This window comes from Chiloscyllium punctatum, chromosome 12 (assembly GCF_047496795.1).
Source record: "Chiloscyllium punctatum isolate Juve2018m chromosome 12, sChiPun1.3, whole genome shotgun sequence".
Classification (NCBI taxonomy): domain Eukaryota; kingdom Metazoa; phylum Chordata; class Chondrichthyes; order Orectolobiformes; family Hemiscylliidae; genus Chiloscyllium; species Chiloscyllium punctatum.
The window spans coordinates 66,840,664-66,856,567 of record NC_092750.1 but is presented as its reverse complement, the minus strand read 5'-3'; the positions used below and the strand labels follow the sequence as shown (position 1 = coordinate 66,856,567).

The following is a 15,904-nucleotide window of genomic DNA, read 5'->3' as shown; positions in this document are numbered from 1 at the left end:
CCCTTCTGCCCAATGTGTCCAGGTCAACATTTCGCCTGTACAGAGGAACATTATTCACATCAATCCATCTGCTCCCATAGTTCTTCAGCCCTTACTCCTTCATCTAGCTACAGAATTCAGTGTGAGAACCTGCTATAGTTTCTACTTGAGCTGATTATCATGGAAATGAATTCCACAGGCAAAATCTTATAAAAGGTCTAAGTGGTGTGGGCTATGGCAAGAAATGGGCAGAGTTATGGCAGAATTCCCGTGAGTCCTACCTCAATGTCAGGAACGACTTGCTACATCTTTCATGCATCTGCCAGGCAGCTAGGTGGCTATGAGTTACCTCTTTGTGGGGCAGGGTTATTGTTTGTTAATGACCTTATTAACTGCACCAGCTCATGTCAGTAATACACAGGTTCCTGTCCATAACAAACCCTGCTGAGCAAATCAGACATCGAGAGTGCTTGACGTGGGAATGAGAGTGCATACCTGGTGACTTCAGCTCATGGGTTACCCTTAAGGTCCTCCAATGGTGGTCAGCTGCAACATCTCAGGCCACACTATATGGACACTGGCAGCCTCCATCCACAGACATTGGCATCGAACACCTCCAGATCCTCATGGCACCTCTCCAGCCACTTGCTGGAACCTTACAAAGTTTAGACACCCCTTCCATGCCCATCCTTCCCTATGGTGTCCACCTCCCTGGCCCCCTTTATCAGTGGCTCAGAATTGAATTCAACAACAGCCAGTAACCTCATGACAGTCCACCATTAGTATCAAGCTAAGCAATTAGAGTCATAGAGATGTACAGACCCTTCGGTCCAACTCGTCCATGCCGACCAGATATCCTAACCTAATCTAGTCCCATTTGCCAGCACTTGGCCCATGTCCCTCTAAACCCTGCCTACTCATACACCCATCTAGATGCCTTTTAAATGTTGTAATTGTACCAGCCTCCTCCACTTCCTCTGACAGTTCATTCCATACACGCACCATCCTCTGTGTGAAAAAGTTGCCCCTTCGGTCCCTTTTAAATTATTCCCCTCTCACCCTAAACTTATGCCCTCTAGTTCTGGACTTCCCCACCTCATGGAAAAGACTGTCTATTTGCACTATCTATGCCCCTCATGATTTTATAAACAACTATAAGCTCACCCCTCAGCTTCCAACATTCAAATGAAAACAGCCCCAACTTATTCAGCCTCTCCTTATAGCTCAAACTCTCTAACACTGGTAACATCTTTATAAATCTTTTTCTGAACCCTTTCAAGTCTCACAACATTCTTCTGATAGGAAGGAGACCAGAATTGCACACATATTCCAAAGGTGGTCTAAACAAATGTCCTGTACAGCCACAACATGACTTCCCACCCCAATACTCGATCGTCTGACCAATTAATGAAAGCATACCAAAAGCTTTCTTTACTATCCTATCTCACTGCGACTCTACTTTCAAGGAGCTATGAACCTGCACTCTAAGGTCTCTTTGTTCAGCATCACTCCCCATGACCTTACCATTTAAATGTAGGAGTCTTGCCCTGATTTGCCTTTCCAAAATGCAGCACCTCACATTTATCTAAATTAAACTCCATCTGTCACTCCTCAGCCCGTTGGCCCATCTAATCAAGATCTCATTGTACTCTGAGGTAATCTTCCTTGCTGTCCACTACACCTCCAATTTTACTGCCATCTGCAAACCTAGTAACTATTGACTCACCTCAATGAGAAGTGCAGGCCAGCAGCACCAGGTATATCTGAAATTGTGATGCTAACCAGATGAGGATAAAACACAGGCTATGGACATGTTAAACAGTGGAGGAAGCCTGCTAAAGATGGAGTTAAACTACCAACAGATCAGTCATGAATGGTGGACAATTAAACAATTGACCAGGGAAACAGTCTCGAAGACCAGCCTGAATGATGGGGCAAAAATCCAGCAAGTTATCACAAAAGATAAAGATGAAGTGCACCCTTAAGCAGAACTGTTGAGTCAGTGCTCCATCTTGGCCTCCTCCAGTGATCCCCTCTGTCTACTGTTAATCATTAGTAAAGTAATGGAGAGTGTTGTTGACTGTGTTATGAAATGGCACTTACTCAGCAATAGCCTTCTCACCAGTGCTTGATCCGGGTTCTGCCACAGGACACTCAGCACTGTCTAACTATGAACAAAAGATAAGCTCCAGAGGTAGAGTGGCAGCCCTTGAGATCAAGCCAGCATTTTATTGGGGTGTGGGATCAAGGAGATTTAGGCACATGCCTCTGAGCCAGACACTTGGATTTGAATCCTCGATGGCAGTAGATGGAAGGTGCATTGTAACATAGTCAAACAGGTCACGTAGCAACCTGTGAACTCTTCCAGCATATGCTCATCTCAGGCAGTAAGGGCAGGAGAGATTCCTGGTCAACCAGAAGCCTCTACTTTTTTTTTTCTCCAGGACTACAAGCTACATTTAAGGTAAAAGTGTACTTTGCCAAAGCAATTCACACTCATGGGCCATTGGCTCAGTTGGCGAGAGGGCTGGTTAGATTGGATTGGTGCCAATAGCATAGGATTCAATCCCAATATCTGTCCAACTTTATTTTCTGTGCCTCCCTCCACTTCACCTGATGAAGGGACAGAGCTCCAAAATAAACCTGTTTGACGACAGCCTGGTGTTATGTGACTTCTGACTGTTACAGTAGCTAGTTGCTCTGCTGCTGTTTTCTTATGGAGGCAGGTTTCAGCACATCAGACCCTGGAGCTCTCCAACTGGTTGCTCTGTGACATCCTCTGACAACTCATGAAGGTGGTGGAAGGTGCAGTACCATCCTGGTTAGCAAAAGCTTCTATCCCCACCAATGAGGAAGACAACCATTGTCCAGCATTCAGAGAGCAATAATTCCTCCGTCTCCCAACCTGGGACAATCAAAACGCTGACACTAACAGGACAGAAAATACACTGTAAGCTTTCAATCATCAAAACCGTCAATGATTTGGTGGTTCTGAGGATCCAACGTCAGTTGGTTTTTGTCAGATGTCACCCATGGGTGCCGATTTACACTCTGTGACTGAAGTGCTGTACGGTGAACAAGAGGACAGGTGGTAATATCTTAAGGGATCACCATTCAATAGAAGAAGTGTTGTTTGGAACTTATTTTTTTACTTTTTCATAAACTTACGGCATTGAATATTCATCCTTTATATCCAATCTGCTGGCGCACTCTTAGGAAAGGGCATTACGTGTAGCATTAGACACCAAACTGTCATGGAGCCTTCTTAATAAATATCAGCAGATATTTTAAGTCACTATCAACTGCTTAATGAATCCCGAAGTGCCCATTCTTTCTTTGATGAGAAGATATCTTGTGTTAAGTGCAGACAAAACCAACATGCACTTTAGAATCCCAACTTGGGCACCTTGTAGGCTTTTTCGTTTGTAAAAGTACAGAAAAATTGGCTTCCAGGTCATCAGTAGCTCACTCACTCACTCTCTCTGATTTTCTTGGTCTGTTCATCTTTCAGCCTCTGGTTCTCTCTCTCAGTCTGTCCATCTCTCTCTGATTCTCTCCATCTCTTATCATCAATCTCTATGATTCTTTCTCTATCCCTTTATTATTCTTTCTCTCCTGATTGAATCTTCAATTGCTTCTCATATGACAAGCCTCTCATCCACAGGTTCATTCTTGGAAACCTACTCTGGAGTCTTCCAATGCCAGTACGTCATTCCTTAGATACGTGGCCCAAAACAGCTCACCATATTCCAAATGCGGTCTGACCAGAGCCTTAGACAGCCTCAGCTGTACATCTCTGCTCATGTATTCTAGTCCTCTTGAAATGAATGCTAACATTGCATTTGCCTTCCTGACTGCCAACCGAACCTGCATGTCAACGTTAAGAGAATCCTGAACTAGGACTCCCAAGTCCCTTTGTGTTTCAAACTCCTGAGGACTGTCCCCATTTAGAAAATAGTCTATGCCCCCATTCATCCAACCAAGTGGATAATCTCACACTTTCCCACATTGTAGACCAATCTGCCACTTCTTTGCCCATTCTCCCAGCCCATCCAAGCCCTTCTGCAGCCTATCCACTTCCTAAGCACCACCTGTCCCTCCACCTGTCTTGGTGTCATCTACAAACTGAACAACAATGCTCTCAATTCCTTCATCCAGATCATTAATGTCAAATGTGAATAGTTGTGGTTCCAACAGTGACCCCTGTGGAACTACACTAGTCACCAGCTGCCATCCTGAAAAAGACCACTTGATCCACACTCTCTGCCTTTTCCAGTCAGCCAATCCTCTTTCAATGCCAGTATCTTGTCTCCATCAACACGGAGCAGTTTAGGACTCTGAGTCTGTACTTGATGGTGTTTAGAAGGATGGGGAAGGGTGGTGGGGGGGGGGATCTCATTGACACTTACAGAACATGCAGAAGCCTTCGTAGAGTGGGTGTGAAGATGATGTTTCCTCTAGTAAGAGAGATTAGGATCTCGGGAGCATTGCATTAAAGTGAAGGAATGATTCCTTTGGAACTGAGATGAGGAATTTCTTCAGCCAGAAGGTGGTGAATCTGTGGGACTCATTGCCACAGAGGGCTGTGGAGGTCAAGTCATTGATTGTCTTGAAAGTGATAGACTGATTCTTGATTGCTATGGGGATCAAGGGTTACAGGGGGAAGGCAGGAGAATGGGGTTGAGAAACATATCGGCCATGATCAAATGGTGGAGCAGAGTCAATGGATTGAATGGCCTAATTCTGCTCCTCTATATTATGGAGAAAGTGAGGACTGCAGATGCTGGAGACCAGAGCTGAAAATGTGTTGCTGGAAAAGCGCAGCAGGTCAGGCAGCATCCAAGGAGCAGGAGAATCGACGTTTCGGGCATGAGCTTGAAGAAGGGCTGATGCCCGAAACGTCGATTCCCCTGCTCCTTGGATGCTGCCTGACCTGCTGCGCTTTTCCAGCAACACATTTTCAGCTCCTCTATATTATGGTCAATCTGAGCACCAGTCTGTCACTTCCTGACTCTCTCCCTGTCTCTCTTTATCTGGTGGTAATTTTAATTTGCTGGAAGTAGTGGGGAACCTGAGACATTATTCCACTTTCGCACAGTCAAGCTTCAGAAGCCAGCCAGAGCTGGGAGTTAGAAGCAGCATCAAGCTCCTTCGACATCTTCCCAGCAAATAATCCTAGTGCGGCTACAATAACAGGTGGGGTACAGAATAAGTCCTTTATACTGCTGCATCAAGCAGTCCTTGACTTAATGTAATACGAGTTAAAAAACATTGAGACAACATCAGCAGGAGGTACCTTGTGGCGCACTGAGATGAACATTAGCCTTGTATCTATATATATATGGAGTGGATGGAATGCCAATTGTAATTCCTACAATAAATTAGCTTGGTGGACAACAGTCGATAACTGAAAAAAAACAGAGAGCTCTTGTTCACAGTGACAGTGTGCCTACCTCGGGACCAGGAGGGTCAGGGTCAAGTCCCACCTGCTCCAGAAGTGTGGAATACCATGTCTGAGCAGGTTGATTAGGAAAAATATCTACAAACACAGGCAATCCCAAACGAATTGAAACTGACTTTGTGGCAGTCTTCACAGGACATTATATACAGAGTTGGACCCTCTTGTGATACAAGGGCAGTGTCCCTATCGCTGGACCAGGAGGCTCAGGTTCAAGTCCCACCTGTCCCAGAGGGGTGGAATAACATATGTGAAAAGTTTGATTCGAAAATAGGTTAGATTTGCATGAATGTTGTACAAGGCAGTTACACTTGAAAAGAGTAACTTACTAAGGAATTTCCATTAATCAGGAGATAAAGGACTCGTCCTGGGTGGATTTAACCAAATTTCCAGTCCCCGTTTCTAAGCACTAAGCTCAGTGTAGCCAAATGGTCATGCGTACTTGCTCTTAATTCTAGCTAGTGCACTCACATGAGGCTATCATTGAACTCAGATGGAACTCGCTATGATGTTCTAGATAAGTTCTTGTTCTTTGTTCAACAAACTGAGCCTGTTGTCTGCCAAAGATTTCATGTGGTCATTGTTCCCCACTTGATTTCTGTAACTTGGACAAATCCTGGTCGGAAGGATTGGTAGTAGTGAATTTACCTCTGGTATCTCAAATGGTTCTGGTAGAGACAACCACAGCCTAGGCCAGACAGCTGTTATAATGCTGGAGTAGGGCTGCTCTTCAGGAACACTGAGATCTACTGGGGTAACTGGGTATTCAGCATCTGAACCTATCTGGTGATTCTGAGGGGGGGAAGGCCTTGTTGAGGATTGAGGTTGAGGTGTAATTGGGAACAGCAGAGGGCATAGCACTGTGTGTCTAGCCACACTATACCTGACTTGGGGTAGGTAAAGCTGACAAGGAGCCCTGAAAAAGATCCTTTTTATTCCCATTCCACCCCACCCCCAAAAAACTTCCCTCACTTTGAATGGATATGAAACAACACAGTAACAACATGAAGGCACCACCATATGTCCATGGTCTATAATCCTGACTCAGCCCATTCTGGTTAGTCTTTGTTTAAAAGAACAGTGACTCAGGAGGCTTCATGCTCTCACCAACAGGAGGAAGCTCATATTCCACTTCAAGGACCACCCGTTCTCCCACGTTCTTCAGCAGGCTGATAATCTCATTGTGCCGTAGCTTGGTCAGGTTGATCCCATTAACTGACTTGATGTAGTCTCCAATGTTTAGCTGGTCACTCCTACAATGAGGAATTGGATCAATGAAGGCGTGGTAAGGCAGACTGGTTTAACAATAAAATTGCAAGATGCACCACCCACACAGGATTACTCTCTTCGGGGATTGGACTGGACAAACCTGGATTGGAAACTCCATCTTTCTGAGTCTTTACTCATAGATTATCTTCTTCCTGGCACCAGCTCAGTCCTCTGCCCATGCTAAGGTAAAACAGATCAGAGGGTGCTGGTGTGCCATCCTGAACTACCCCCCTGGTGACCCCATTATTGAATGTTAGCTCAGCAAGGGAAGAATTGCAATCCCATAACTTCATTCTATCTCCCAGTGAGAGGGTCAGCCTACAAGCCTATGACAGAAATCAGGGGGAACTTCTGCCAATACCTGCCAATGTCGGTGCGGCCATTTTGAGCCTCTGGCTGAGAATAGACCATCCCATAGGTTTCCAAATTCCTGATTCCAATACGAAGGAGCTCAACTGTAATCTAAACAGTGCTGAGTCTTTGAAATAGGTGGGTAATTACCCATTGTCCACAAGGGAGCATTGGCATTTCACTTTATTGGAGCAAGAAGCAAATGAGGAGACATGTTGCAAATCTGCCTCAGCCAGAATGATGCCAACCGTGTAAGTTCAACTCAAAAGAGTAGTGACTCACTAGAATTCTGCACAGCAGAGAGCTGTGAACACTCAGTGTCAAGCACCTTTAAAAATATGCTTGACAGAGCCGAGTGTACACAGGAAATGTCGCGTAATGTGGGAAGGTGGGATTGAGATAGAAGGCCAGTAAAGTCCTATTGAATGATGGAGCAGGCAGGAGGGGGCCAATTTCTTGTGTCTTGACCCAACACAAATGGAAATTAAAAGGGGAGAGCCATCAAGAAAGGCCTTCCATTTCTGTAGCCCCAGTTACGCTTCAATGCCCTTTGCGTGCAGTGTGGTGCAAATAATCACAAAATGCCAGGGATGCTGGAAATCTGAAACAAAAAGCAGAGACTGCTGGAGAAATTCAGCAGGTCTGGCAGCGTCTGTGGAGAGAGAAACAGAGTTAACGCTTTGAGTCGGTTCTTCAAAATGCATCTTACATTTGTACTGCCGGAATCATGGCAGCCAACATCAGCACAGCAAGATCTCACAAACAGCAATTGCTGCTCTCTCATTGCTCGAAATAGACCTGCCTTTTGTTGAAGGATAAGTATTAGTTGAGTAATCCTGAGGAGAACACCGCTGTCCTTTGTCAGAACAGAGCTGTAGAATTCTTTGTGTCTGATTGAGAAGACAGACAGTGTCTCGGTCTAACGTCTGATCTGGAAAATGAGTCACCTCAAGCTTCTGCAGTATGAAACGGGACTTAGCCACTTCCACACTGAGCAGCCAGAAGTGAACCCAATTTCACAGATGCAGTGTAGTCCTTCCCAATGTGTAACGGATTTTAGTTACCAGGGATAAAGTTACTCGTCCCCTTCCATGTGGCGCAGGAATTAAGCCGTGCGCAGAATGCACAGTGGAGGTCAGACTTTCACTCACTGCCCTGGGAAGACAGAGTCTCCAGCTCACCCTGTCGGCCAGAGGCTGCACTGTGGATTGGCAAACACCTGGGTCCGGGTGCAAAACGTTTGCATTCATACAGTTCCTTCCATCCCCTCGGAACATCCCACAGTGTTTCAGAGCTCATGTGGAGTAATTGCACACTGCACATCGGCACAGACCTCCCAACAGATAAGTTATTAAAGCATCCAGTTTAGGACATGATTTGCAATGTGGTTGGTAGCGTGAGTTCACCTGCTCCAGAGATGTGTCATTAACATCACTGAACATGATGATTACAAAATGCCCTGCCTGTTTTTTTGGTGTTGGCTGAGGGCTATAATTAACAAGGAGAAAGTGAGGGCTGCAGTTGCTGGAGATTAGAGTCAAAGAGTGAGGTGCTGGAAAAGCACAGCCGGCCAGGCAACATCCAGGGAGCAGGAAGATCGACGTTTTGAGTATACGCTCCTCATCAGGAATGAAGCAGCTCCTGATGAAGAACTTATGCTCGAAACGTCGACTCTCCTGCTCCTCGGATGCTGTCTGACCGGCTGTGCTTTTCCAGCACCTCACTCTTCGACTCTGAGCGGTGTAATTGTCCAGGAGATCAGGATGGGCTTGGCTGCTCTTTTCAACATCTAGTTCAATGAACAGTAAATACTGAGGGAGGTAAATGTGGGAGACTGTACTCACACGGAACATAATCACTCTAACCAGAGAGAAACTGGGTGAATCATTCCCATCGAAGGAGAGCAGTTGTTCCAATGAGATACGGAGGTTAATTAGCCTCAAGACCTATAGGGCAGGAATGATGAGATGATTGGGGGGGATGGGGAAGGATGATCAACCTGATTGTAGCTAATACTTATTGCCCTTTGTACAGGAAACAAAAGGGCCCTCTCTGGGTATATTGGGTGCAGGCCTCTCTGCTAATCCAACCTCTTCCAAACTCTCAGTTAAGTTCATGACTGACAACTCCTTTCACACAAGTTGCAGAAGTGACTGGTTGTGATGCCTCTTCCACCAGAATCTCTGGCGACATTTGTCAAAATTCAGAGACACTGTCACTGCAATAGAGCCAGTTAGTGATTGGACAGTCAGCTGCAGGAGAGATGGAAGTGATCAGTCAGAGAATCGGGATAAGACCTGGCTTGGCTCCATGCCAAGGGTGGCAGTGCAGGAAGGACTTTTAAAAGCAAAGAAACAAGCAACCATTTAATTAAGTTTAATCTTTTTTTTAAAAGCAATGAATTGATTGACTCCAATATAAACCTTGTTTCAGCAATTCCACTTCCCTTCACATGGTGCTGGAAGACAGTAGCAGAGTGCAGATAGACTGGGCCAGAGCTCACTTGCATGACTTGAAAATGCCTTTACATTGCTGGTTACACAACAGTCATGAAGTACCTGGGAATGCTCAAATCTCCTAGGGAGCCAAGCGTGGAACAGAGATTTGAATGAAGGACATAATCTGTCAGTTAGTGAAGGACTGGTATTGTTTTTCTTTTATTTCATCGCAGCCTCCGATTCCTTCCCCTTCACTGCTGCAGCACTCCAATCCTCTAGTGATACAGTACACCCAGACACCCACTCCTCCAGTGGTACGGTACACCCAGACACACACTCCTCCAGTGGTACAGTATACCCAGACACCCACTCCTTCAGTAGTACAGTATACCCAGACATCCACTCCTCCAGTGGTACAGTATACCCAGACACCCACTCCTCCAGTGGTACAGTATACCCAGACACCCACTCCTCCAGTACACCCAGACACCCACTCCTCCAGTGGTACAGTATACCCAGACACCCACTCCTCCAGTGGTACGGTACACACAGACACCCACCCCTCCAATGGTACGGTACACCCAGACACCCACTCCTCCAGTGGTACAGTATACCCAGACACCCACTCCTCCAGTGGTACGGTACACCCAGACACCCACTCCTCCAGTACACCCAGACACCCACTCCTCCAGTGGTACAGTGCACCCAGACACCCACTCCTCCAGTGGTACAGTACACCCAGACACCCACTCCTCCAGTACACCCAGACACCCACTCCTCCAGTGATACGGTACACCCAGACACCCACTCCTCCAGTGATACGGTACACCCAGACACCCACTCCTCCAGTGGTACAGTACACCCAGACACCCACTCCTCCAGTGGTATGGTACACCCAGACACCCACTCCTCCAGTGGTATGGTACACCCAGACACCCACTCCTCCAGTGATACGGTACACACAGACACCCACTCCTCCAGTGGTATGGTACACCCAGACACCCACTCCTCCAGTGACAGTGTACACCCAGACACCCACTCCTCCAGTGGTATGGTACACCCAGACACCCACTCCTCCAGTGGTATGGTACACCCAGACACCCACTCCTCCAGTACACCCAGACACCCACTCCTCCAGTGGTATGGTACACCCAGACACCCACTCCTCCAGTGGTACAGTACACCCAGACACCCACTCCTCCAGTGGTACAGTACACCCAGACACCCACTCCTCCAGTGGTACAGTACACCCAGACACCCACTCCTCCAATGGTACGGTACACCCAGACTCCCACTCCTCCATTACACCCAGACACCCACTCATCCAGTACACCCAGACACCCACTCCTCCAGTGGTACAGTACACCCAGACACCCACTCCTCCAATGGTACAGTACACCCAGACACCCACTCCTCCAGTGGTACAGTACACCCAGACACCCACTCCTCCAATGGTACAGTAAACCCAGACACCCAGTCCTCCAGTGGTACAGTATACCCAGACACCCACTCCTCCAGTGGTACAGTACACCCAGACACCCACTCCTCCAATGGTACAGTAAACCCAGACACCCACTCCTCCAGTGGTACAGTATACCCAGACACCCACTCCTCCAGTGGTACAGTATACCCAGACACCCACTCCTCCAGTGGTACAGTACACCCAGACACCCACTCCTCCAGTGGTACAGTACACCCAGACACCCACTCCTCCAGTGGTACAGTACACCCAGACACCCACCCCTCCAATGGTACAGTATACCCAGACACCCACTCCTCCAGTGATACGGTACACCCAGACACACACTCCTCCAGTGGTACAGTACACCCAGACACACACTCCTCCAGTGGTACGGTACACCCAGACACCCACTCCTCCAGTGGTACAGTACACCCAGACACCCACTCCTCCAGTGGTACAGTACACCCAGACACCCACTCCTCCAATGGTACGGTACACCCAGACACCCACTCCTCCAATGGTACAGTACACCCAGACACCCACTCCTCCGGTGGTACAGTACACCCAGACACCCACTCCTCCAGTGGTACAGTACACCCAGACACCCACTCCTCCGGTGGTACGGTACACCCAGACACAACTCCTCCGGTGGTACAGTACACCCAGACACCCACTCCTCCAGTGGTACGGTACACCCAGACACCCACTCCTCCGGTGGTACAGTACACCCAGACACCCACTCCTCCAGTACACCCAGACACCCACTCCTTCAGTGGTACGGTACACCCAGACACCCACTCCTCCAGTGGTATGGTACACCCAGACACCCACTCCTCCAATGGTATGGTACACCCAGACACCCACTCCTCCAATGGTACGGTACACCCAGACACCCACTCCTCCAGTGGTACGGTACACCCAGACACCCACTCCTCCAGTGGTACGGTACACCCAGACACCCACTCCTCCAGTACACCCAGACACCCACTCCTTCAGTGGTACGGTACACCCAGACACCCACTCCTCCAGTGGTATGGTACACCCAGACACCCACTCCTCCAATGGTATGGTACACCCAGACACCCACTCCTCCATTGGTACGGTACACCCAGACACCCACTCCTCCAATGGTATGGTACACCCAGACACCCACTCCTCCAGTGGTATGGTACACCCAGACACCCACTCCTCCAGTGGTACAGTACACCCAGACACCCACTCCTCCAGTGGTACAGTACACCCAGACACCCACTCCTCCAGTGGTACAGTACACCCAGACACCCACTCATCCAGTACACCCAGACACCCACTCCTCCAGTGGTACAGTACACCCAGACACCCACTCCTCCAGTACACCCAGACACCCACTCCTCCAGTACACCCAGACACCCACTCCTTCAGTGGTACAGTACACCCAGACACCCACTCCTCCAGTACACCCAGACACCCACTCCTCCAGTACACCCAGACACCCACTCCTTCAGTGGTACGGTACACCCAGACACCCACTCCTCCAGTGGTACAGTACACCCAGACACCCACTCCTCCAGTGGTACAGTACACCCAGACACCCACTCCTCCGGTGGTACGGTACACCCAGACACCCACTCCTCCAGTGGTACGGTACACCCAGACACCCACTCCTCCAGTGGTACAGTATACCCAGACACCCACTCCTCCAGTGGTACGGTACACCCAGACACCCACTCCTCCGGTGGTACGGTACACCCAGACACAACTCCTCCGGTGGTACGGTACACCCAGACACCCACTCCTCCAGTGGTATAGTACACCCAGACACCCACTCCTCCAGTGATACGGTACACCCAGACACCCACTCATCCAGTACACCCAGACACCCACTCCTCCAGTACACCCAGACACACACTCCTCCAGTGGTACGGTACACCCAGACACCCACTCCTCCAGTGGTACGGTACACCCAGACACACACTCCTCCAGTGGTACAGTACACCCAGACACACACTCCTCCAGTGGTACGGTACACCCAGACACACACTCCTCCAGTGGTACGGTACACCCAGACACACACTCCTCCAGTGGTACGGTACACCCAGACACCCACTCCTTCAGTGGTATGGTACACCCAGACACCCACTCCTCCAGTGGTACGGTACACCCAGACACCCACTCCTCCAGTACACCAAGACACCCACTCCTCCGGTGGTACAGTACACTTAGTTCCATGTATGCACCACTCTCTGTATGAAAATGTTGCCGCTTAGGTCCCTTTTTCCCTCTCACCTTCAACCCATGCCGTCTAGTTTTGGACTCCCCTTCCCAGGGGAAAAGGCCTTGATTATTCATCTTATCTATGACCCTCGTGATTTTATAAATCTCTACGGTCACCACTCAGCCTCCGACGCTCCACTGAAAGAAGTCCCAGCCTAGCCTTATCACTCAAACAGTCTAGTCTCAGTGACACCCTTGCCAATCTTTTCTGCACCCTTTCCAGTTAAATAACAGCCTTTCGATAGCAGGGTGACCAGAATTGTATGCAGTACTCCAAAAGTGGCCTCTCCACTGTCTTGGACTCCCACAAAATGACGTCCCAACTCCTATACGCAGTGCTCTGACTAATGAAGGCAAACGTGCCAACCATCATCTTCAGTGACAGTTCAATTCTTACTCTGGCTGAAGTAGGTTTGGAACCTTACAAAATTTACACTCACTGGTTCGATAATGCTCTGGGGACACTCAGGGCACTGTATAACTGTAATCCTTTCTTGTAGCCTGTAGATACCTTCTTGGAGAGTTGCAGTCTCAGTGAATTTAAGGAATTATTTTTTGGCACAATACCATAATCGCCCGATGACATTCATTAACGAAGGAGGTGGTTTCAGAACAAAAACAAAACCTGAGAAGTAGCCAGGATTGCCCACGCTGATGACACAGACACCTCGAGCTGATCCAGGTATATGCTTGCTCCACTCTGTACTTCAAATCACAAAATCCCTACAGTCTGAAATCAGGCCATTCAGTCCATACCAACCCTCTGAAGAGCATCCCTCCCAGATACCCCCCCTACCCCACCCCAACACCCCCACCCCCATCCTATCCCTGTAACCCTATATTTCCCATGACTAATCCAATTAGGCTGCACATCTTTGAATTGTGGGAGGAAACTGGAGCACCCGGACGAAACCCATGCAGACATGGGGAGAATGTGCAAATTCCGCGCAGTCACCCAAGCGTGGAATCGAACCTGGCTCCCTGGCGCTGTGAGACAGCGATGCTAACCACTGAGCCACTATACCAAAGAGATTGTCTTCCCCTGTCTAAGCTGAGGCTTGGAACCAGCTACGGGATAGGATACTCGAGAGGTGGCTCAGATGATGAACAGGTACAAAGTATAACTGTATTTTTGTTAAAGAGAAATAAACACGGTGAGTTCTAAACAAATTGTAGCAAAGGAGAATGGTACTGGTTGATTGTACGCCTCACCTGGCAGCCAACCCTCCAGGTCGCAGGTTCGATACTCGGGGCCTGCCATCTTTGTCAGTCCCGCCAGATATTGTCAGCCCCAGGGTGCAGCCTTCTTTCTTGATGAGGTCCACCACCGTGATCCCCTTCAGCTCCTCTATTAGTGAGACACAATAGTAACATATATATATATATCCGCTGCTTGAGACTCCGTCCTGCGTTAGGATCACAGGACCACACATTGCAGAAATAGCCCAGTCACCCCCGTCGTATGTGTGGTTGCTGACTCATTGAAAGAGCTGCCCACTTACTGTTGCTCCTCACTGCACCACCACTGTCGCCTTCACTTCCCAATACCTGCTTGTATTGAGACTTCACACTTAAGGTAACACCTTGAAAAATTATAACTATAATTCCGAGTGAGAGCCCCCTTATTGTTTAAGTCCATTATCTGATGAAGGGCTTTGGCCCGAAATGTCAATTTTCCTGCTCCTTGGATGCTGCTTGACTTGCTGTGCTTTTCCAGCACCACTCCAATCTTAAAAACCCGAGGAATCTGTCAGAAATCATAGCTGACATGTCCTCTTAGTGCTCCTGAATGCCAGTGGCATATTTATTTGGATATTTATTCTCGGATATTTTTAATCACCTTTAAAATAATTCTGCCTTTGTTAGTTCGCGCTTCCTCCACAAGTACTCACTTTAAGCACACCGGTCCTTCACTGGTTTAACTATTATAAGAACCATCCTTGTTCTTATAATATCTCCAGCTATTGGTGATCAAGTGTACTTTTGAGCTCTTGCACACCTTGACTTTTGATCAGGAGAATAAATAAATAAATAAATACTAAGAAGGAAAGGTTGCTTGTGTGGACAGAATCAGGGAACAAGGTTTATTGGCGAGCTAGCACAGGTACAATGGGCAGAATGTGCTGAACCATTCTACGGTCTGTAATTGATTGCCTTTGCAGGCAAATATTCAATTGCAGTTGAGTGCTACTTTTAAAGTCTCCCTCTACCTCCCCCTCAGTGGCAGTGCTAGGTGAAGGAAGAAATTGGTTGCAGGAAACAAAAAGATTTTTCGCATCTCTACTCTGGTGGTTCCTGCTCATGTTCCAAAAGGGATTTGATAGTATCCACACTGCAGTAATAAGGAGATTAACGACAGATAGATACTCAGCGGTCCAATAAAAGATGCACAATGACCTTCTTTTGCCCTCTCAAAACAATAATCAAACGCACATCAGCCACAACTCGACTTTATTCAGTCGGACTCAATGATCCGCCAGAGCAGGACGTGACAGAGATTTGAAATCTGAAAGGCTGAAACTCTGGCAGCTTCCGTGGAGAGAGAAACTGGTTGATGAGAACTCTTGTTTCCCTGTCCACTGGGTGCTGTCCAGTTTCTGCAGCAATTTCTTCAGTCGTAATGCACAACGTCCCGTCCATTCTCCACTCGGCTTTGCTATGCTCAGGCAGCAGGCCGTGGATTTAAAATTCGGC

The 15,904-nt window shown here is 48.0% G+C and overlaps 1 protein-coding gene across 7 annotated transcripts in view; it reads right to left on the bottom strand.

The window, feature by feature from the left end:
- Positions 1-15,904, bottom strand: part of grip2b (glutamate receptor interacting protein 2b) — a 334,440-nt gene that overhangs the window by 99,250 nt on the left and 219,286 nt on the right. For all 7 annotated transcript variants that reach the window (XM_072582688.1, XM_072582694.1, XM_072582689.1 and 4 more), the window contains exons 3-4: positions 14,423-14,558; positions 6,545-6,690 (exon numbers count right to left, since the gene is read on the bottom strand). In XM_072582688.1, the coding sequence (XP_072438789.1) occupies positions 6,545-6,690; positions 14,423-14,558 (282 nt within the window). The remainder of the gene's footprint in view (positions 1-6,544; positions 6,691-14,422; positions 14,559-15,904) is intronic.